The sequence below is a fragment of the Taudactylus pleione genome, unplaced genomic scaffold (genome assembly GCF_031769625.1).
Source record: "Taudactylus pleione unplaced genomic scaffold, aTauple2 ptg000122l, whole genome shotgun sequence".
Classification (NCBI taxonomy): Eukaryota; Metazoa; Chordata; class Amphibia; order Anura; family Myobatrachidae; genus Taudactylus; species Taudactylus pleione.
In genome coordinates, this window is record NW_028284524.1 from 9,642,362 (window position 1) to 9,667,297 (window position 24,936).

Below are 24,936 nucleotides of genomic sequence, written 5' to 3' on the forward strand. Positions count from 1 at the left end.
CCCTTCAGCCATTGTCACATTCCAGTCCTGAGTCAAGTTCCAAGCTCATCAGTTCAGTCCACGTTGTTCCAGTCCAGAGTCAAGTTCTTAGTTCATCAGTTCAATTCAACAAGTCTTCCTGCCGGTCCCAGTCCGGTCCCTCCAGTTCCTGTCATTTATCATCAAAGGCAGTTTTCACTGCTACCCAAGTCTTGTAAATAGAGCTATTTACATTATCTGTGATTCCAGTCATGCCGGCCTCCGTTGAAAGCCGATCACCACCTGAGACAGGTAACTCGCAGACACCAATCATGACACAAGCACTGCGAGCAGTTCATACGCCTTTCGATGTACTCGATTAATCTAATAAATAGCGGAGATGACGTAGGATGCGAGTGGCCAGGGGGCGTTTTTATAAAAATAGCAGCCGCAGGTTTTGTTCGCTCGTTCAGGCATAGAGGCGTCAACAGACCGCAAAGAGCGAGAGCGCTCTATTTAAATAGCCGGCCCCTTTTTCTGAGCGAGCGCAAATAGCGTCCGGCTCTGAATCAGGCCCTGTATTCCTCAACACTATTGCATACCTCCCAACTAGCCCGCATTCAGCGGGACAGTCCCGTTTTTTTGGGACTAGCCTGCTGTCCCAAGTGTGGGCCACAGTGTTCCGAGGTGGGAGGGAAGTTGGGGGCACGGTAAGCAGAGAGAGAATAGATGCTGTGCACATGCGCACGGCATCTATTCACAGTGCGGGGAGGAAGCCCGTGGGCAGCCCAGAATCTCGCAGAAGCTGGGCACGCCCATTAGTGATGTAAATGGGGGCATGTCGCTAGGCCATGCCCCCTTTTCTGTCAGGTCACGTCCCATTTTCGGAAGCGCATGCCTTCGGCGCGCAGAAGTCCCGAGCTGTCAAAGACAAATGTTGGGAGATATGACTATGGGCCCCATTTAACAACAAATGTTATTACCAGCTGCATATTTTGTTTAGTATTGCAGTCAGGAGCATTTCTATAGAAGAGGGGGCCCGTATGCACTCTCTGTCTGGGCCCCCTCCTCTCTCTGCGGCGGTGGATGCACCCAGCACTGCAGCACTTGTAAACTCTGGGCACTTTGTGCCCGGAGTCTACAGCGTATGTGCAGGTCGCACTAAGGTTATTTCCCTAGTGCGGCAGCAGCGGCCATTTTTCAGGTGTTTTCTCCGGCGAGACAGCCCGGAGAGGTGAGTGATTAAAACATATGGGTGCGGTGTGGGCTCCCCCCCCCCCCAGACCCAAGGGCCCGTGTGCACCACACACAATGCATCCATTATAAATACGCCCCTGATTGCAGTGATACTAACGAATATGCCACTGGTATTAATATAACTTACCCCTCTGAAAGGTCCAGCAACCAGGGGCATATCTTCGTATTGGCTGGGATGGCATTCGCCAGGGGCGCCGGCCATTGGGAGGGCGCCACCCGGCAGTGCCAGTCCAGGGCCATAACTAGGGTGGTGCGCAGTGGCAGACTGGGCCGCTCTAGCGCCGAGCATTGCGGGCCACTTCCATAGATAGCAAAGGGCCCCAGTGTCCAGCTCGCCTGCTGCGTTCCGAGTGACTGTCGGCGGCAGCCACGGTCACGGAAGCCCTGTAGGTACATAATTAATGAGGAACCAGTGAACTGCTGACCGCTTCCTACAATCCCACTGCACTATTTGATCAAGTGTCTGTCATTTGGGCTCCCCGTTTTACACCAGCTGAATCTCCGCAAGTCCAGCTCCTGGCAGCCGCCTGTACAGCATTCGGCAGCTACTTGATTCTGCCTTCCACAGCCGCCGGGCTCCTGTCACATTGGGACGGACACGTGCACGCAGACTGCTGCTGATGTCCCTCTCCCCCTGAGGCTCCTGTGCTGCGGCTTCCATCTCCGTGCGGGCCACTGCCGGTCTGCCCGGGGTTTGTGCGGGAGTCACATCGGTGGCAACATCCAGCTCAGCCTTGGCACCCTTTGTGCATTACTTTGCACCAACAAAACAACGGATCCTCGATCCACACCCAGAGTGCGGGCCACTATCACCACAACAGCGCAAATCCGCTGACATCATTGCCGTTTATTTCTATTGTGTGAGCCTCTGTGGGGTAAGGATTATTATACAGAATACACTTATTTGGATATAAGAGGAACTTGTGACATTGTTCAGCTACAGATCCTTAATTCCAGAACATGGGGCAGCCTTTATGCACGTATATGGTGTGAATTGCTACATTCATTCCACTTGTTATGTAAACCAATTGTTGGGAACATTGGATACATTTCTTTGAAACATTATCTCAAATATTTGGCTGTTTGTACCATTTATGGTAACTATTTTTAACAATACTTGATACAAGTGTGTATGTTTTATTGAACTGCAGTTCACTATTGAATAAACTTTATTATTGAATCATACAGGTGTTACAAATTTATATAAATACCAGCGCAGATACCTTATTCCCCTTTTTTTCTACATTGTTTTGAGGGCGTTATGCTGAAGCAGGTTTTTATAGTAGACAGCAATTGAACAGTTAGCGCATCCATCTGGTTATTTCTTTATAGCAAGGCATTGGCAATCTGTGATAAGGCCGCCCTGCCGCGCATAGGCGGCCGTATCGCACTGGGGATGGCACGAGGAGGGATGCCTGGTGGACTCACTAGCAAAGTGCTGGCTCCCCCGCAGTGACAGGAGCCGGGTGCTGCATTACGTGCAGCACTTGGATCCTAGCACAGTGAGGGAGCCGGCACTTCACACAGGCTGGTGCCCGAAGCCAGCCTGCATCTCCCACGCCCCCTCTGTGGAAAAAATCCCCGGGTGTTTGGGGCGGGCCGCTGTACCACGCCCTCCCGCGAGGCCACGCCCCCTGATCACCCGGCGCACGCAGTACAAGGCTACAATGGCCCACTGCACCGGGTGCACTGCAAAGACATGTAGGGTCGCCACTTCCTGATTTCCAGCTTGCTTGTGTGCACATCAAGCAGGGAGGGGAGGGAATTGGGGGGCAGGAGTGTCAGTAAGTTAAGTATATATATGAGGGTGCCCATGTCACCCAGGAAGCCCCCCCCTCTCCTCTCAGATTCTTAGGTGCCCCTACTGCCCATTAGTACCCCCTCGCCCCAAAAAAGTAAATCTTAGTGGTGGTATAAATGGGAGCCTCATTCTTCATATGTGGCTCCCATAATTAGTTATTTTAAAGTAAAGAAGTGGCCCTCCAGGGGGGGCGCCAGTCCCTTACTCTGCCAGGGGCTCTCGGACCCCTAGATACAACCCTGCCAGCAACATACCCCTCCTCGGCGGCATCCACTGCTCTTTTGCTGACAGCCTAATGCTGCCAGCAACGGGCTGCTGTGTCATGCACATGACATTTTCACCTGGCGGGGACTAGGCAATGCTTGGAAGGCTTCTCCATTGCCGTTCAAGGCACACTGCAAGCCACAGGCAGGTGCCACGACGGTGCTGCCACCAGGGCCCTCCGCCCTGTGAGAAGGCACAGTGCGCATACCTCTAGTTACCGTCCTGATTATAAATAATGTCGGTGATTTTAAACGCTCCATTTCAATAAGTAATAACTTGTAAAGCCCATAAAATTATAATAGATATTAAGAATTACATTATATAAGCAGAAAAAGATGAACTATACTGTGTATGTATTCATTATTGAAAAACAGTTGGTTACTATGGTATTATATTATATAATACCATGGTAACCAACTGTTTTTCAATTAGTTACTTAATAATTTATATAGCAACTAATACAAAAACATAGACCCAATAATATTAAGAGCACACCACACTGTGGGGCAGCAGAACAAGGCAAGTCCTGCGAGTGAGATATGACGTCATAGTGTGACCTCACTAGCTGGAGAAGATGATCCTATTGTAAACAAATGATGTCATCATGGCGGGATCCTCCTCTGTCCCCTCCTAGCGGCGTCAGATCCCGGAAACTTGTCGCACTGAACGGCCTAGAGCGGGGCGGGCAGAGGAGGACGTGTGGAATCGGTGTCCACACAGTGACCAGGGCTGTGTCTGTTAGGCCCGCGTAGAACTCTCTGAGCCACGGGCTCGCTTCCTTACCAGGCCGCCATGGAGCGCAGGATGCCTGGGCTCTTGCGTGGTTTCTACCCTCATGATGAGAACGGTTACAACGGCTTCCAGCTACCCGGACCAGAGTTTAAGGACTTCCCTGTGAGTAACAGACCGCGACACAGCAAAATCAATGTATATTGTCTATATACTGAATAGTTTACACCCTACTGTACATTATATATAGGCTATTTTATGTCTTAGATGTTTTTATTATTATTATTCAGATCATATTGAAGCTCCAAGGAATCGGGTTACTTCTAATATCTATAATAAGTTACATAAGGGGGTGTATAATATCTGTTTCCCTTGAAATACAATTATGCCTATATTATCATAAGATATTTCTTTTATATATAGGAGTTTACTCTGACACACTAGAATACATTTTCTATTTTTCTTTTAAATGTTTTCAGATAATGAGCCAATGTATTTAAAGCTGCCCTATCACCTGCTGTAAATTGTTACTACTGTGCTCTTAGCTGGAGCCCTGGTGGCCCCATCATGTTGCCATTTTTCCAAGGAATTCGGAAGCTGTGTAATACAGAATTGGCAAATCCGTTCTGACCGTCACTTTATAAAGTGGTCTGTTATGTGTTGCCTGTAACCTCTGTTATTAATGTCTATGCTAAAAATGTTCTTTCATCTTTACAGTTTCTACCCGGCCATCCTCAGCTTAGCAAAAGGGTTCGTAAGCGTCTGTACTATGGTTGGGAGGCAGATTGCCCCATGGAAAACCTGTCTAGCCCAGTGGCCGGTGAGTACAAATCACACAGAATACTTACATGGGAAACGTTGAACTGAAATATATTGTGGGTATTATTTAAATTGGTTTTGTTTGTCACATGAATAGAAACAGGTATGTAAAATTAAAGGCAGGATTATTATTTTCAAATAGTTCTTTGTATAAAGATAAATCTTTGGGATTGCAAGTTTTTGATCTTTACTCCTCCCACAATATCTGAGTTGAGTCTATTTTTGTCAGGTCAGTGGGGAATGGGGTACTTCTTTCTGGTGCCATTTTTTTTGTAGATATCTGTGATCTGATGGTTTTAGTTATACGTTAGTATATTTACTTAAATTGTAGTATGTTTAAGTAAAGTATGTTTCATTAAATTGTTGTAGTACAAAACCTAAATGGCCCAAAAGAATTCTCCCTGGAAGCCATAAGCCCACTGGTAGTGCTGTAGTAGGGCATAATGAACCCTAGACCAGTGTAATTGGTTGTGAGGTGAAGTGAAGCATTCTAGGACCATATAAATTCATTATTTTGCAAATATAGAATTGTTCAAATGAAAATCATTACACGATCAAGGTCTGCATGGAGAACATTAATAAGTAATGAAACCGACCAACAGGAAATCAATCATAAGTTTCCCATACGTGTTGTTTTATCTATACGCCCTTTGTAACTCTCTAACTAATAAATTCCAAATTGAATAAGCATGTCTTACCCATATTGTACAGTATTTTGTAAACACATATAGTGGCTTGCTTGTCTGTTGGTGTACTATAAAACTAATAGATAAATATTGGGTAATGCATAAACAAAGTTACTCAGATCAAACAATTATAACCTGAGGCTGACAACTACATAAGTGCAGAAGGAAACCGTTACAACTTGACGACTGGCATTAAATATTCATAGCAGAAAGCAGATGATCCATATCTTCGGAGTTTGTGCCTGCTATTCTGTTGGTTGTAGAAGACTGCATTAGCAGGCCATATGATGTTCTTGAGATTTCCTCTTGTCCACCTTCAAAGTCAGTTGACATAAGGGGGTATATTTACTAAGGTGTGGGTTTTTAGAAGTGGTTTTGTTGCCCATAGCAACCAATCAGATTCTAGCTATTACCTTCTAGAAGGTGCTAGATAAATGTTAAGTAGAATCTGATTGGTTGCTATGGGCAACAAAACCACTTCTAAAAACCCACACCTTAGTAAATATACTCCAAGTTCTCTTGGAAGGAGGACAAAGTGGCTATTAAGAAGGAGCCTTTAATAGACTACATGATAAAAATTCATGGCTTCATGATGAAAATTGACCAGTATGCAATCCTTCATGTACTAGATCAAGGAACTTGACTTAAAAGTAGTTTGGTTCTGTTCTGTTGGCCTCTTACAGGATTAATGAGGTTTATTAGCGCTTACATTCAGATTTGTCTACTCTGATCTTGGACTGTAATGCTAATCATCACTTAGATAACCGCGATACTACAGAAAATGATAGGCAATGTAATTTAGAGATACTGTAGCAGACAAATTTAATTAGCTGCGGTAATAGGAAAATGTGCTGCTTACTGTACAGTAATTTTTGTCTGCGCTAGTCACACTGTTTAAAATTCTTATCCCGGGAGTCGTGCGGTTTTTCTGCCTGGTGTTGGCCATGTTAAGTGTGGGGAAAAAATGGGAAAATCACTCTACCCCAAAAAAGTGAATAATGGTATATAAAGCTATTAATGGACATAAGACAAGTATTTGGGTTCTTAAAAGATGTGAAATAGTTAAGTCTTGCAATTTTTAGTAACAGTGGAAAAATTATAGAAAGCTAGGTGTTGTGTTTTTTTTTTTTTTTTTATAACATTAAATTCTCTAGATGAATTTCAGCTACAAAAAAATTTGTAACCCGCTGGGTACAAACTAGATCGACTGATTCACATAAGTATTCACACCTACTGATCGACCACTCTACATGTCATCCTGACGTCACAGCTGGGCGGGCATTTGAATTTGCCCTCCCAATTGTGTCGTCAGCCCCTGCAGCGAGTGTATGGGCCAACTGCCCGTGCACACAGCCAGATGCGGTGATATATCTGCAGATACATCGACCATTGACTGTGCTGCACAATCGATACGATATGTCTGAACAACGTCGTTCAGACATATCGGGGGTGCATAAACACCGACGCGCTCGCGATATATCACCCAGTGTGTAACCAGCATAAGGTAATATTTATGTAATTTTAAGCCACTTTGAAAAAATTTTAAAAAATTGTAGCTCCCATCTGAAAGATAAAAAACACCTTTCCCATCTATACAACACCCCTGTCCCACATCATTTAACCCATTCTCCTTTTTGCAGAACATCACCCCAAACATTATTTGCCAAATTATGCTATTTAAAACTTCTTAGTGCATTATTAATCATTATTCATTTTATCTTTTAAAATAGGGATTTTCTCTACTTTTCACCTTCTCAGGGGCTGCAAACAAAACGCTGTATTAAATCCCATTGAGAACCGGGTTAAGTTTTTTAATTGAGCAGAAAAAAACATGTCCTGTGTAATTGTTAGGTCAGAAGACTGCTTATATGTTAATGTACAAATTCTTTTTATGCACAAATACAGTAGCCATTGTTCTAAATGTAGTTAATCACATGGATATCGCTTACCTTTTTATGGCTTTTCCCATCTCGCAGACATAGCCGTGGAATTGCTGCAGAAAGCTGCCCCCAGCCCTATCCGTCGTTTGCAGAAAAAGTATGCAGCACGTGTGTCCAGGTGAGTATTACGTGTAATGTTAACACACGACAACTGTCCTGTGAACTCTGGGTTTTGCTCACAGCTTATGAATTATGGGCCTCATTCAGCAAGGAACGCAGTTGCTAAAACGCACGCAATCGGACGATTGTTGTGTTCTATGCATTGCAGTGTGCGAACTAGCTATTGCGATCGGGACTGTGATCGCAGTAACTACGCAGAGTGATTGACAGGAAGTGTTGTTTATGGGTGGTGACGGGGGAGCAGGTGTGCCAGTGTGTTTCAACCCCGTTGCAGGGGTCTGCATAAATTGTCCACTGCAAAGGCCTACGCAGTCTGAGGTCTCCTAGCGTGCGTGGTTGTTAGCAATTTCTGAGTAAGGTCAGGGCTTATGCAAGTGTGCATGAGGCTGCGATGGTACTCGATTGTACAGATGGTTTTGCAGACTTGCTAAACATTACGGATGTGTGATAAGTAAAGTGGGCAACCTTGTGTAGTGCTGCGAGGGAATAGCGATTGCAATGAATTAACACACTATCGCAGTTGAACTGCGTGCTTAATCGCTATTGTATAGGCAGTTGCATATGGTAGAGAATCATACCCTATGTATGATCTCTCTTCTGTATGCCCTATGTCAGTGGTGGTGAACCCTGGCACTCCAGCTGTTGTGGGACTACATATCCTAGCATGCACTGCCAGAGTTTGCTATTAGGGATTGCTAAAACCCTGGACTGAACATTGGTATACAGCAGAGTGTCCGAAACTCTATTACAGTCCAGGTTTTAAGGCTATCCATGTTTGAGCACAGGGTAATTAATTAGTGCCTTAGTCAATTTGACTTAACCATCAAAGCTCAAGCATGGATAGCCTTATAAACAGGACTGTTATGGCGGTGTTTGGGGGAACTCTGGTGTACAATATGGGTCTCTACACTTTGTATTGGAGAAATTGCCTTAAAGTGAAATACTGTTTGTAAGAGAACAGGGAAGAAGCAGAGGTACAATGCAAGTCTTTTGTGACACCATGCTCATGTTTGTAAAGCTGCAAGATATTTATGACCATGCACACCAGCAAGATAGTGTTGATTTTGATGGTATTCCAGTCATGGTGGAATGAAATGTCCAGAGGGGCTGATTAGTTAGTTCTTTGGAGAAGATGGGTAAGCCTTTAGTAATGTTTCTGCATAACAATACAATAACAACGGGTTGGGTATGGGATCTCGAAGGTCAGCATACGGATGGTTAGAATACCCACAGCGGCATCCCAACAGATTTAGGTAAGTTATCTAACCCTAACCCTCCCCCTAGTGCAGAGGTTCCCAAACGTGGTCCTCAAGGCACCCCAACAGTTCAGGCTTTAGAGGTATCCATGGTTAACCACAGGTGGTTAAATCAAATTGAGTGAGATACTAATTAAGTCACCTGTGCTTAACCATGGATATTTCTAAAACCTGAACTGTTGGGGAGCCTTGAGGACTGCATTTGGGAACCTCTGCCCTAGTGCACAACCCCTAATCCTAAGCCTGATACTTACTGTGAGGATACGCGGTTCTTGAAATCACCCGGACACTGAGCAGATGAAACTGAAGTAATGGTTTATTTTTCACTGCACACACAAATAGATAATACGCAAGGAAAAGAGGTAAATGTAGCAAAAGAACAATATGCAGGTAGCAGTCCAGATAGAGCCAGTCCCTGGAGAGGGTAAAGTTTCAGAACAATTCCACAAAAGAACTAAAGACACAGTTTTTCCTGTGTGGAACTATCACAGATCCCACACAGCGGTGATGGCAGATTAGTCCACACAGGAGAAACTATTACCAATTCCACGCAGCAGTAATAGTGGATTAGTCCACACAGGAGTTTCCGATGTATAAGTCCACACAGGACTGGTGATGCGTTCCACTAAGCAACTTGACGGAGTGTCACCTCTTAGCCAAAGTCAGTCACTAACATGAGGAGCTGCCCTGCGTGACCTCCTATAAAACCATCCAATTTCCCATGGTGCTTGTGACCACCCAGGGGAGTTGCACAGTTTTCTGATTGGTGGGGGTCCCTTATTCTGTCCGTTCCTCCTAGGGAAGGCTGGCTTGGCAACGTGTTGACTGCTAAAGTCTAGAGAGGAACAAAGGGATGCAAATAGAAGCAACAATGACAGGGTAATTGGTTTAAGTCCTGATTGTCCCTAGCGGAGGTGGAATTTAACCCATGAGGTAGTTTTTCTGTGAAATGTTCAATTTCTCTACTGGTTACTTCCTCTTGGCTAGATTATTACAGTATATAATATACCTGCTAATGCAAAAGTTCAAGTCCTGTGAATGAACACACACATGGGAACATTAACACCATCAGACGGATAGGGGAACAAAAGGGCTAAAAAGTTCATTAATCGCTGCATAGAATGAGACAGTGCAAATACATTTTTACCACACATCTCAGTTCCTCACATTTACTGTCTGGATTCTGGAGCCGGTATTCTGACCGTCGACATCCTGACAGTCTGGATGCCGCCTACATCCCATAACAACATTTCGTCCATTGGCATAGTCTAACGGACTCTGAGAGGAGGGGAGAGGTATGTTTGGGGCCTTCACAATGTAGCGGGTTCTGCAGGGACTTCTAGTTAGGTAAAATGATTTTTACACCACCTTGTATATTGTAATTGGTTCTTTCACTCGATCAATAACAAAATAACTTTAATGTTAACAAATGGAGGGAATCTCAATTTATATTTGCCACACTTCCAATGTTCTCTTCATACTCTTATCACACTCGTATCGGACCTAGAAAGGGCACTCTAGCGGCCACAAGAAAAGGGGATGTCTTTAAGACGCCCCCCCCTTTTCTTCACTCTTGGGGGCGTGTCCGGCACTGACGGACATGCCGGGCTTCCCCCCAAGCTCTCCTCTATCTGAATACGCACGGCATCTATTCACCGGTGGTGATCTCTGCACCGCTATTTTTCCCACCAGCGGGATGGCACCTGCTATGTCATTTTAACGGGCGCTGCCAAAAAGGTCAGGGCGTATTCTGCCCTTTTGAAAACGGGCAGGACGCGGCGCCCAGCTAAAACAGCCTAGCGGGAACACTAACATAAATGAACGTGAGTCCAACAGTAATTACTTTAGGTAAATTCCACTAAATTACAGGGATGATCATCTTTGGGATTACTCAAGCTTCACTGATGTGTCAGGGACAAGAATTCTTAAAATACTGTGCATGGAGTATGCTCAAATATGCGTCTTGAAGTTAAATCTGTGTATTTCCACATGAAATTATTAGCTGCGCCTCTGTTTTCTCTTGTATGAAAATGACATTCATAGACTCGGCCCCGGGGGCAATAATATTGTGAAAAATTGTATAATATTTGATTTCATCTGACAATGAATTATTGAAGTATCTAAATTGGTATTATCCTTGTAGTAAGAAGCAAAATAGACTGCTCTCTTACCTTTTCCTTTTTTATCAGAATTATTTTATTTACGCAGGTGATTGAGAAGTTGCTTACTGAATGCTGCCATATTTTTGTGAAAATATCTCACATTCATTGACTTGAATACATAAAATTAAGCAATATACACACTTTCCTGTTTGTGTTCTACTTATTCAGAGATAAAAGCTGCTGTTCTCCTATCTGTTTTTCTCAGTGTATGTATGTGTGTATATTGTGTGTAGAACTTCTGGCCATACATAATCCCGTTCAGGGACAAACAACGCACATCATTCAGCCAGTTATCTAACATTTTTTAAGAACGCCCTACCTACAGATTTAAAGTAGGGACTTTGCAAACGCACATCATTCAGTCAGTTATCCAATATTTTTTAAGAATGCCCTACCTACAGATTAAAAGTTGGGACTTTGCAATTTGTTTGCAGGACATTGTGTAATTTAATACAATTAAGTTACACTTTAATTCAATCTCAATTCAGATTCACTTATCTACACATTAATATTGCCCCAGAGCGCACCACTAATATTCAATGAACTAATTACCCAGAGAGGGTGGGATACCTCTACTAGTGGAGCAGCTAGGGACAAATCACAGAAAATACTAAGAGGGCTGTGAATCCCTATTTGAAAAAAAAAAATAAAAAAAAAATATATATATATATATATATATATATATATTATACATAGCAGTTCCAGAGCAATATTCAAGCCTGTTCCCAGTCATTAAAATCTGTGAATGTAGAATTAGTGTTTAATTGGTGGAGTTTATACATAAATTGACATCACTTGTGTTATACTATCATTATGAACTGTACGCTGTCTTACTCCTGTGTTCGATAGGAAAACTTGCGCCACAGAATTCTGTAATATGGAAAAAAGTGTCCAGCCTGCCTTTTGTAAGATCGTAGAATGCCTCAGAGAATTCAATGTACTTAAAATTTGGGAATACATTATCCTATATATCAATTAAACAACATTGTCATGTGAGGTTTTAACTTATCGCCATTCTTATCATTGTTGTATCTTCTTTCACTCCTTCTATCCAAGTGTGTATACTATTGTCATAAAAAAAAGTTTTGATATAAAAATAAATCACTGTCATGTAATGTGTATTTTAATTTAAAATGCATGTTTTAAGGATGGTTAAATGATTTATCTGTAATGCAAGAAAATATTGTATACTTAGAAGCGTTTAGCTCCTGTCATTGCTAACTAATATATATGTGTACACTAGGGAGGCCTGCATCTCTCCCTGCTCTATGATGCTGGCCTTGGTTTACATAGAGAGACTTCGACACCGCAATCCCGAGTACCTGCAGCAGATTTCATCATCTGATCTTTTTCTCATATCTATGGTGAGTGACAATTAAGCCCCAGTATAATGGCCTTGTGGCTATCATACAGTGTTACATTCCATCTTCACAGTCAGTGTCTCAGCAGTGACTGTGCTGCATCGTCTACGAATTACAGCTGGAAATCCTCTGCGTTCCTAACATGTGACATATATCCTGATTAGTGCTTTGCATGTGACAAGATGTATGACAGTACCTGGGAAAACAACATGTTTTGGAACTAAGCAGTTCAGAACTGCCAGAATAAATGTCATTTTTTATTTTATTTTGCAGTATACGTGTAATATGTTGTATGGAGGCTAGCTTACTTGTGGGGAATATACTATTCAGTCCCATACATTGAGTCATTTGGATTTGATGTTTCTCCATAAACATTGTAGTAATATGTTGATCAAATTCTCTGGGAACTGTCTATAGGTGTATTCTAATTTCTGTGTGAATGCAAATATGCAGTGCATTAGCCGTCAGCTATGCTAGGTTTTCTAAAGAATCAAGGACCTGTACTTACATGTCTGACATTCACTAGCTGCTCTTAATATATAAGATAATTTACGATTCACGGCTTTTGAATTTATTAGGTAAGGTTATAGCTTTGTCCAGTCTTAAAAGCTTTCTGGTTTTTACCTTTGTTGCTTCATATAAGATATTTATAAGAATGTGGTATGTTGTAGATGGTCGCCAGTAAGTATCTCTATGATGAAGGTGAAGAGGAAGAGGTGTTTAATGATGAATGGGGAGCAGCCGGAAGACTAGATGTCCAAACTGTGAACACTCTGGAGATGAATTTCCTCCGAGCTATAGTAGGTCTCGTGTTCATCCATTCTCTCTGCAGCACATGACCTTATTCAGCTGCTGCACAATATTTCCATGGAACTCTGGGCCTGATTCAGCAAGGATCGCTATTCTGCTAATACGCACACGACACAGTTGCTAATATCAGCGGTATATGCAAATAATTGATTTTGCATTGCGATCGCAGCCTGATGCCCACTTCCCCTTACACCAATATTCTTTAGCAATATAGCAAAATAATCGTTAACATCGGACCCATACGCACAGTTAAGGCAGGTCAGACCTCACTCAGGAACTGTAAATTCAGCGTACACTGAGGCCTCGGGCTGCGTATGGTATCGCAGTGGCTAATTCATGCACGCCCCTGCAACGCCGTCGAAACGCAATGGCACGCCTTTGTTCGCCCAAACAGCCCCCCTTACCATCCACAAACGACACTTCCTGTCAATCACTCTGCTATGGGTCTGCGTCACCACTGTGATCAGTTCCGATTGCAGCGCCTGGTTCACGCACTGCATGCGCAGTGCAAAACAATCGGCCGATTGTGTGCGTATTAGCAACTGCGATCCTTGCTGAATCAGGCCCTCTATTTTCAAAATGTTTCTCTGTGTTTCGTGCAAAAAAAGGTGACAATGCAGTGTCAAACACACGTCTGTTTTGCAACCACATTTTGTGATTGTGATTTTACACTTGCCATGCTCCATGACTATTCATAACCAATGCACAGCTGTGCAATACTTGGTCGCGTCTCCACTTGTAGCTGAAGAGGCGTAAAGGGGTGGGGAAAATTGCAGTAGGGATATGTTAATGGAATGGCGACTATACAATAGTTAGGAGTACTAATGTCTGTATTGCTACAGTACAGGGGATAGCTGAGGAGTACAAATGTCTAGTGCCACAGTACAGGGGATAGCTGAGGAGTACTAATGTCTAGTGGTACAGTACAGGGGATGGCTGAGGAGTACAAATGTTTGTAGTGGTACAGTACAGGGGATAGCTGAGGAGTACGAATGTTTGTAGTGGTACAGTACAGGGGATAGCTGAGGAGTACTAATGTCTGTAGTGGTACAGTACAGGGGATAGCTGAGGAGTACCAATGTCTGTAGTGCCACAGTACAGGGGATAGCTGAGGAGTACTAATGTTTGTTGTGGTACAGTACAGGGGATAGCTGAGGAGTACTAATAATTTTGGAACACCATTTTTTATGCTCCATCAAAGTTTCCTGCTTTATGTGGTGCTGATTAAAAAAAGTTTGTGTTACCATTTTACTACTTTACATTTGTTATTACTAATTGATGTACATTTGCCATTAATGAAGGAGTTTGACAGTAGTATAATGTTTGTCATATCGTCTCCACAGCCATGGTTTACAGGCAGCCATAAGTAGTTTTGTTCTTCTCCTTCCCATATGCATACAGCTGTTATTTTCCAGCACCCTTGTGTACAAGCCCTTGTTCCTTTCTCCCATACAGTAGAGCAGTGTTTCCCAATCTTGGTCCTCAAGGCACACTAATACCACTTTCAGACAGAAAATGGCAAAAAAAAACGTCTTTTACCCAGCATTTGCATGCCGGGTTGTTTTGCAGGTCCCCCCCTTCAGACAGGAGTGCAAATGACCATGTCATACATTTCTACCCGGTAATTTGCTGATTAACACTGTTATTTCTTCTGTCTGAAAGGGTCAACCCGGGTCTCCGACGCTGGTAAAGTCCTGGGTCGAAGTCCTGGGAATTTTGACCCAGGTTGACCCTTTCAGACAGAAAAAGAAAATCTGTTGATCAGCAAATTACCGGGTTCGAAATGTATGACCCGGTAATTTGGTTTTCTGTCTGAAAGGGGTATAACAGTCCAGGTTTTAATGATTTCAATGCTTGAGCACAGATGGTTAAATCAAAATAACTGAGGTACTGATTAAGACACCTGTGTTCAAGTACGGCTATACTTAAAACCTGGACTGTTAGTGTGCCTTGAGGACCGTGGTTGGGAACCCCTGTAGTAGAGGAAATGATTTTCCCTATTTATTTTTTTATGCTCAAGCTCAACCTTTATTTAGAATTTGTACTCTTTGTTGACCAATACAGGATTGGAGTCTATACACCCATCCAAGGGAATTCTTTGAAGTGCTGCGATGGCTGGAGGGGAGGTGAATATAATCAACCATGAACTTAATGGAAACCTTTAAAATACTTTTTTTATTATTATAATATACTTTTACATATATATGACATTTGGATTATATTGTATCCTGCAGTGTGGTAATATGTAGATGGCCTCTAGTGGTAGGATTAGATGTTTTCAGTGTGTTGTACCCACCCCATATGTGTATTTTGATTAAGGAAACCAACATGGAATCTACTTTGCTAAAGTCTACCAAATAATCATTAAACTGACTTTGAATCTTTAGTGTACCAGTGCTGTAATGCAACTCTTTGTCCACTCTCGCAGTGTGGCAGAACAGCAAGGTATGAAACGGGGCTGGTTCACTTACACAGACCTGTCTGTCCTCCTGGAACAAGACCTTTGGCAGAAAGTTTTCAGTGATTTGTGTCAACAAGTCAGCAAGGTGAGGGATGCACAGTATTCCTAAATGATCAATAGTCTCTTCAGTGGTATCTGAATTGTCAATAAACTTGTATATTTTAGGTGGTTTTGCCATTGATCTATGGTCTGTTACTCTTAGTGATCTGATTAGTCCAGCCATTGTGTTCATGGTATACTATACATACAGCAGCAAATGTATTCATATGTTTAACTGTGCCCAGAACTCGCAAGCTGGTGCTCATTATTCTTAACAGCAATATTACATTAGTTTGTAGTTACTCATTATACTGTCAGCACAGACATTAAGTGCTTAAACTATTGGATTAAAGAATTTCCAGCTCTTTGTTGTATGATGCTGATGGAGGTCACTGGTTCCCAGTTGTTAAGTGTATGGAATATGCTGGTGGTATATAAATAAACATCAATAATAGACTATATTATTATGAATACAAAAGTGTTTGTAGTCCAAAATGTGTGTATTAAATGTAAATATTGGGACACATAATAAACCAAATTCTCTTGGGAAATGTCTGTGCAGTTGCTGTAATATACCAGCCAAGAATTCTAGCCAACCAGCATGAAGAACTCTATACACTATGTATTATTGGTAAAACGTAATTGGAAGAATGAGCACTTTTAGTGTTGTATGAATACAGTATGTATCATGATCTGTTTCCTCTTCCCTAGCTGGCCTGTATCCTGGGTTTGGTGTACTTAACTGGAGTTGCCACCATATTTGCCTCTGTTGCTGTATTGCACAAGGCTACCTGGGAGATGAATGGAACAGCCCTGCTTCCCTCTCTTACAGAGCAGACTTCAGACGTGTCTGTGCCACTTTTTATTCCACTTCCCCCAGAGGAGATCCCCAGCAATAGTCTTACTATTCTTCCACGCTCCCTGGAGGATGAGTGCTTGGAGAGAAGGCAAAGTGTCACGGCTACAGCACTGTATCTTTGGGGCTCGGTCCTGACAGCACTTACCTATAGCGATACAGGAGGCAGTGCAAGTGAGGAATTACGACCTCCTGATGGGTATTGTCCTTTTTGCTCTAAACCAAAACTGTACACTTGGCCTAAAACCAGCAGTCACAAAAATGCCACCCAGTGCGGTTCCAACCAACCACTCATTCGTGCCTTTCCAGGACTGAATCACTACGGCTTCCCTCAGACACTACTTTGTTCCGGCTGCCCAAATTCTTGTACCATAAAACAACACGATCCCATCCTTTCACCAAGCAGCATGTCGGGCGGAGACCTGTCCAATAACTTGGAGTTAAAAACTTTTATTGTCCCAGGTTAGCCAGAATACGAGGCACACTGACTCAACCGGACTCAGGTGGGACACCCCACTCTCTACCTGTAAGTCACACCTGTGCTTTTAAAGGACTCCATCTGCAAGTTAAAAACAACTCTAGTTTTTATATTATAATATATATATAAAATATATTATTCCTAGTTTCACATGTCTAGGTCTATTTTTTGGAAATTGTGCTGAGCAATAGGAGGGATTGTTTTGTAGTAGTAAAGTAATATCACTCCTGCAATTCTGCTAAATTATACGAAATGCAGGGTATACTAACAATCTTTACTAAGAAACAATAAGTACACCAAGCATTTAGAAGATTGTTAAAAAGGTTCTTACATGCACAAAAAAAATCTGACTACATTTTACACACGTCTGAATTGTGGCTGAAAATTTTTGTAATGTAATATTTGGTGCAAACCTTCTACAACTTCATCATCACTATGTTAACTATAAATTTATTCTTTTCACCATTGTTCTTAAGATTATACTGTAGGGTTAACAATGTATTTATGACAAAGCATAGCATGTTAGTTGGGGCAATACAGAAGCCTACCTCTGGGTGGCGGACTAATTCACTGAAATCCTCTGTACTGATGTGGATTCATATGGCAAGCTCAAACCTGAGTTACTAACATGCCCTTTTTGCATAACTCTCATCTGTACTGGAGGAAAGATGTATAACACTTTACTTTTTTGCAGTGGAAAGTCATTGGATAGAATGACGTACTCTCCTGAATCATATTGTGTGTGTGTGTATATACGTTTTATTTTATGGGATTGTCAGCTAGACCCCCACTGTTTATTAATTGCATCTCAATACAATGCTACTCTACAAACCTTAATTTCTGCAAGTTCTGCATGACTTCCATGTTACATGATGACAATTGTAACTCTGCGCTCAGTGTCTGGTTGCTGATTTGTCAGCTTGGGACCTGTAGACATTTGCTATGAATGAAATTAGCAGTATGTAGGGGATGCATGGCAAACGTTTACATTGTTTTGAAACACAGAAAGCTATGTGGGGAAACTGTGCCTTGAGGCTTAATGTGATTATTTTTGTTGAATGCTTGATGGTATAGATTACAAGACATGCAGCAATGGGTATTATATTTAGTGGATATTACTTACAAGGCTTATCATGAATGGAAAAAGTTATCACAATTGTTTGTCTATGTGTAAGTACTTGGATTGCACACCACGCACTTGTGTATGACACCACCGTTTTGAGCACGTCACATGGGAATCTATCACTGAATCAAGGCGCTGACGATGAAACACACTTAGAGGTGAGGACCCAGCCATGTCACTATGGGCAACGTCACATTGGTGCTTTAGAACTCAATCTAAAGTGACGACGTGTTCTGCAGTGTGACCTTTAAGTGCATGGGGAAAGCTGCTTCTCAATCACACCAGAAAGATTCCGCCACAGCCTTTTAGACAATTATAATGTTCTGCTGTGAACGTAGCAGCCATTCCCATTCACTGTAAAGTCAGAATGTGGGAGTGTCTGTTCTGAACACTGCAAAGTTTTGGTTAGAATACAGCATGATACTATATACAGCCCTAGCTTGTGTTATTAGCTATGCTGTATGCTTTATCCACACTTCCTTCTTGACAGATATATTTCTTGAACTACTACGCTTCATTATATTTAGCCTCATGGAAACTAGCGGCAGTATTTGATTAGCGGCGAAAATGGACGATTTTTAGCCATAGGAAATTTATGTGGAACAGTAATTTCCTGGAAAAAAAAATTGCTTCCTATCATTTTTTAATAACTTTTTTTTTTTTCACCCAAAATTGCACGGTCGTTTTTTGCCAAAGTGCGCAACTTACCAAATTTTTGGGGGGTAATTTATCATTGACGGGGGTGTCCAAAGGGTTCTGAAAGAAATCCACACATTTTTAGACAAAAATAGGGATTTAGCATTTTTTTTTTCGTCTGGTATGGAGAAAACTTCTTGGTGAAAATATTGCCGTCTTTTGGCGAAAAACATCCGTTTTCACCTATGGCGAAAAAAAACGGCAGTTTTTGCCGCTAAATGAATACGGCCCTAGGTTGTACGGACCGGAATCTCCACTATTGCAAGTTCACAATTTAAGGTATGGGACTGTGTTCAGAAGGTTTGGTCAAGTTTTATTTACGTAATGATTGTCCTGTGGTGGTTTGTGTCCATTACTGAAATAATCTTGGGCTGCTCTTTATTGAACAGACAAGCTGGGCAGTGCCAAGTCTCTCTCCATTTCCTCCACCACCTCTATTATAGGCTATAAAAATGGGTGCTGGGATCATGATTGCAACACCAGTGAGGAGGGTTTATGGGGGACGTGTGAAAACTGGTTTATGGTGAAATGGTAAAGTAACCCTTGGCAGCCAATTAAATTGTGTAATTTTTCCCGTTGACCAGTTTTCGGAGATGTGTGTGCATCTCTGGTGGAGTCCACACATCAAACAGTGCAGACAGAATACTGGTTGAAAAGGCTAGTTTATAAAATAGGGGGTTTTATAGCCACCAAAACTATCCAATGCTGTGGGTAACTAACCAGTCGGTAACTAGATTTCATAATTCAATTAGACCTGATGCAAGTTTGACAATGAATGTGAATGTCTCATGGTATGGGTATTGCATGTTTTCATTAAGTTAATAATGGCTGTGATCTAAATGTGACTTCCTTAAAAGGGCTGTCAGTCTATCTTCACAGAATGCCAGGGACTATGATAACCATGGCCGTCAACCCCTTTAAATCTGCTCCCCCATCCTCCTAGTGTACTTAAATTGTACCCGATGTTTGTACACTGCAGATCAGCCGTTGTACTGGACCAATATCTACCAAGAACTTGCTAAGTGCTTCATACCTTGGTTATGTCATTAATTTCTTGTGAACTGATAATGGTGGTCACTTCACAAATTGGCTATCGTCACTGTGATTATACATGTTAAGTGGGTCTTAATGAGAATGATGACACTGGCCTAAATAACCTGTTAATAAGGGAGTCAGCAGTAAGTGCAGAACATTGTAATATATATATATATATATATATATATATATATATATATATATATTATATATACACACACACACACACTGCCTTGCAAAAGTATTCACGCCCCTTTGCATTTTTCATGTTTTGTTGCCTCACAACCTGGAATTAAAATGGATTGTTTGAAGGTGTGAATCATTTAATTCACAGAACACGCCTACAACTGTAAAGTTGTTGTTTTTTTGTTTTTTTATATTGTGAATCAAACAACATTTAGGACAACATAACAAAAAACAGCGTGCATAACTATTCAACCCCCTAAAGTCAGTACTTTGTCGAGCCACCTTTTGCGGCAATTACAGCTGCAAGTCACTTTGGATAAGTCTCTATGAGCTTGCCACATCTTGCCCCTGGGATATTTGCCCATTCCTCAAGGCAAAACTGCTCCAGCTCCTTCGTGTTGGATGGTTTCCGCTTGTGAACAGCAATCTTCAAGTCTGACCACAGATTCTCAATTGGATTAAATCTGGACTTTGACTAGGCCATTCCTACACATTTAAATGTTTCCCCTTAAACCACTCGAGTGTTGCTTTAGCAGTATGCTTCGGGTCATTGTCCTGCTGGAAGGTGAATCGCCGTCCCAGTCTCAAATCACAGGCAGACTGAAAACAGGTTTTGCTCAAGAATATCCCTGTATTTAGCACCATCCATCTTTCCCTCGACTCGAATCAGTTTCCCAGTCCCTGCTGCTGAAAAACATCCCCACAGCATGATGCTGCCACCACCATGTTTCACTGTGGGGATGGTGTTCTTGGGGTGATGGGATGTGTTGGATTTGCGCCAGACATAGCGTTTTCCTTGGTGGCCGAAAAGTTAAATTTTAGCCTCGTCTGACCAGAGCACCTTCCTCCATCCATTTGGGGAGTAGCCCACATGCCTTTTGGCAAACTCAAATCATGTCTTCTTATTTTTATCACTAAGTAATGGCTTTTTTCTGGCCACTCTTCCATAAAGCCCAGCTCTATGGAGTGTACGGCTTATTGTGGTCACATGCACAGATACACCAGTCTCTGCTGTGGAACTCTGCAGCTCCTTCAGGGTTACCTTTTGGTCTCTGTGCTGCCTCTCTGATTAATGCACTCCTTGCCCGGTCTGTGAATTTTGGTGGGCGGCCCTCTCTTGGCAGGTTTGTTGTGGTACCATGTTCTTTCCATTTGATGGTGCTGCGGGGGATCATCAAAGATTTGGATATTTTTTTATAACCCAATCCAGAATTGTACTTCTCAACAACTTTGTCCCTGACTTGTTTGGAGAGCTCCTTGGTCTTCATGGTGTGATGCCTCTTGCTTAGTGGTGTTGCAGCCTCTGGGGCCTTTCAGAAAAGGTGTGTTTATACTGACAGATCATGTGACACTTAGGGGGCGATTCAATTCAACGTGAATTAAATAGCGGCGGGAGAGAGCTCCCGGAGCTATTCAATTGTGTGCTGTGTGGTCGGAGAATGCCGGTTATCGCGCCTTAACATGGGTGTTAAGGCGCGTTAAATCTGCATTCTCTGACCAAAGTGCCGGGCGCGCGGCTGTTAGTGCGGCGCTAGGCAGAAAAATAGCTGCGCGCCCAGCACTTTGGTCGGATAACTCCTCGCATCCCCAGGGGGGTGCGAGAAGAAATCCTTAGTGCGCCCAAACAGCGCCGTGTATTGAATAGCTGCTGGAGCTCCCTCCCGCGGCTATTCAACATCACGTTGAATTGAATTCCCCCCTTAGATTTCAGACAGGTGTACTTCATTTCACTAATTATGTGACTTCTGAAGGTAATTGGTTGCACCAGAACTTTTTTGAGGGGCTTCATAGCAAAGGGGGTGATTACATATGCACATGGCAATTTTCAGAATTTTATTTATAAAGATTCTTTTTTATATATATTTTTCTCATTTCACTTCATCAAATTACACTATTTTCTGCAGATCCATCACATAAAATTCAGATGAAAAAAGAAATATATTACAGGTTGTAATATAACAAAAAAGGTAAAAAGCAGGGTGGGGGGAGGGGTGAATACTTTTGCAAGGCACCCAGTATATATAGAAACTACAGCAATACTTATTTTGAACTTCCTTCCCTACCTTTCAGTCTTCCATCCTTCAAGTTTAAGTGACCCCAGTTCTATAAATGCTTTCATTTTAAAAGATCCTGCTTCCTATACTGTTATTCCTCTGTTATATATAATTTTTTATCATATCACCCCTATCCCTTCTCATTTTGTATTCTGTTTCTGGATTTTTTTTTTTTCCCCCACTTTGTTAGATTTCACACTCCAATCCATTCTAGGGATGCAATCAATGGCAGAGATCCAATTGGGTTTCCTCCATCTTTGGCTAAGAGCAATGGTTTTAGTTCCCATCATACAGCGGATATGGAGCTTGGCCACCCCCCTTTTCTCCCATTCACTACTAAGCTGTGCCCCTTCACTGAATGGTCCACAGTCTGTCCAATGACTAGTGCAAACCATGGATGGTTCACCATCGATGGTTTCTTGCCATTGATATTAAGCACTGATGGCACCATCGATGGTGACTTGATGACCATCCCTAGTCCATTCCTCACCCTTTTCCTCCTTAATTCACCTCAAATACATTTAGCTCTGCATTCTGGACCCGGTGTCACCAGGGGATCTAGTTAAAGGGTATCCTGAGATATATCAGATTCATTTTCAAACGTGTGATCTATAACGGATTGCTGAGCTACTAACTATTGACCTTTGATTATGTCCTGGTGTCATTTGGTTTCTTTGTAATAGTAAAATCTCCTTCACTGTTTTTTGTAGAAAGCCTCATCTCCATTGTATTACAATAAAAGCAGCATTTGTTCTCCCTGCAACATGTCATGTTCTTATTCATTGTGTATGGTAGACTGTGGGACAACTAATATTGCATGATATTCGCAACCTGCGTCTCTCAAAACCACTGTTTTATCCACTCCTGAGGCACACCAACCCGCATAGTACCATAAAAACGAAATGGATAGGCCAATAACGTGCTGTTTGTACCAATTCAGGTCCTGATTGATTGATTGAAGATTCCGATTATCGGACCTCCGTCGCAGTGCTGGGATTGCAAATGCAGCAGGAGGTGTCATACACCACCTGCTGCATTTGAATAATAAAAATGACCATCATTGCAAAGCTGCCTGCCACATAAGCTACGCTTACTCCCTGGCAAACCGTCCTGCCCCTGCTGTGGTGACTGCACATTCTATGCGGTCAGTTGGGTCTTGGGCAGCACGCTGTGGGGCTTCCACATGGTTGTCTGCTCATACCTTCATCAGGTTTTATGCATTTGACATTATTGCGTCCTCGGATGCCGCCTTCAGGTGTTCTGTGCTCACTGCAGCTCAGGAGCGTCCGCACACATACAGGACTGCTTTGGGACGTCCCAGCATTGTCCGTGTTCCCTAGTGGAGGAAGAAGAAAATTACTTCTGTCTTACCTGAACTTTTTTCCTTCGACTCCTTAGGGGCACAGGGCGCCCACCATCATGCACCTGTCTGCTGGGGGTGTTTCCTTGGAGTATATGGGAAAGATTCCTGGACTGCACAACCTGAATATATATAATGGGAGGTGCTACCTGATGAGACTAATTGCAGGCACAGAAACAGACAAATCTCAGGTGCACAACTCCAAATTATTGATATTGCAAAATGTTATTGCATTTATATATTCAATAGAATTTTTTAGCATAATCATGACCAAGGTTATGGGCCTACTCACCAATTCCAGGTAACTTCTTTAGGGTAGGTCCCTAACATACTAGGGTTCAAATCCAGAGCACAGGACCCCCCCCAAACTGGCCCAGCTAAGCTGCCCCATGTCACTGCCATAGTAAGAAAAGTGCAGTGTAAAGAGATGATTAAGAGCAGCCACAGCTGCATATAAAGAATGAATATAAAAAAGTGAAGTACATGTATAATAAACAGTGAAGGGTGTTTCCTTGGAGACTGGTCCAGCTGTACTCGTCATGGAATGAATGGTTCTGTATGTATGCTGGCCTTCCTTCTCTTCTCCTGCCTTGCTCCTGCTAACTGAAAACTGAAGGGCCTCTATCTGGGGGTGGGGTACAGAGGAGAGGAGCCTGGGCTTTGTGGGCATTTGTATTTAACAGTTTGGTGCCCAGACTCTCCTCTCCAGGCTATACCCAGCGTTGTCCCTGTGCCCACTATGGAGTCGATGAAAAATACTTGCCTGTTCAGACACATAAGTCTCATTATTTAGGTGAGTACATTATTTACAGGATTACACCATTGTTTTCTTCCTTTTCTTGTATTTTTTTGCATGGACTGGTGCTAAGAGGAAGTAAATGAAGAAGACTGAGCCTGATTTAGACATGGATGCTTTTGCACAGCAGCTGCGTCAAAATATGCTAATGTCTGCAGAAGGCGTCTGAAGGAAAAATACACCTCCTGCCAGCATCTCGGATACGATTGAATTAACATCTCAACCATCGATCAATGGATCAACCATTGAGAAGGTTTGTAGCATCGGCTCACTGAGTAAGCCATTTTCTGGAAACGCAGGCAGCGCTGCTCCATCCCCACCCCACAAGGCCGCAGCATGTCAATCCTGCTGCGGCTTGGGGGCACTGTGTGCGATCTCCCAGGACTCGTTCTGCACATGCGCAGTCCACCCACCTTTGGAGTTGTAAGCAAACCCGATGGTTTGCTTACAACTCTGAATAATATCCATTATTTATTCCATACTCAGGGCCTGGTTCAGAGATGGATTGCAGTTCAAACAGCTGCTGTGTCTGTGCTCATCGGCTGTTCTAAAATATACGAAAGCTGCAGGAGTTAAGACGCCCACTGCCGGCTTCTATGATCTGCTGCTGAAGATGCTTGGCTTTTGGTACATAGGGGTCAGATCGTAGTCCCCATTGATAATAATGGGGACTGCAAGCTGCAGTGCTA

At 42.7% G+C, this 24,936-nt stretch overlaps 1 protein-coding gene across 1 annotated transcript; it reads left to right on the plus strand.

Annotated features, from left to right (window-relative positions):
* Positions 1 to 3,889: 3,889 nt before the first annotated feature.
* On the plus strand, positions 3,890 to 22,854 carry CNPPD1 (cyclin Pas1/PHO80 domain containing 1). The gene is made up of 8 exons (XM_088472339.1): positions 3,890 to 4,174; positions 4,727 to 4,829; positions 7,491 to 7,572; positions 12,236 to 12,356; positions 13,025 to 13,153; positions 15,228 to 15,289; positions 15,592 to 15,709; positions 16,375 to 22,854. The coding sequence occupies exons 1-8, from the start codon at positions 4,073 to 4,075 to the stop codon at positions 16,984 to 16,986; spliced, it is 1,329 nt and encodes a 442-aa protein (XP_088328465.1). The 5' UTR covers positions 3,890 to 4,072; the 3' UTR covers positions 16,987 to 22,854.
* The last annotated feature ends 2,082 nt before the right edge of the window (positions 22,855 to 24,936 follow it).

Excerpts from the sequence above, each read along its gene's own strand:
- CNPPD1 (XM_088472339.1), top strand. The coding sequence starts at position 4,073 with ATGGAGCGCAGGATGCCTGGGCTCTTGCGTGGTTTCTACCCTCATGAT. Across the intron at positions 4,175-4,726 it reads CAGAGTTTAAGGACTTCCCT|TTTCTACCCGGCCATCCTCA; the intron begins GTGAGTAACAGA and ends TCATCTTTACAG. Across the intron at positions 15,710-16,374 it reads TGTGTCAACAAGTCAGCAAG|CTGGCCTGTATCCTGGGTTT; the intron begins GTGAGGGATGCA and ends CCTCTTCCCTAG.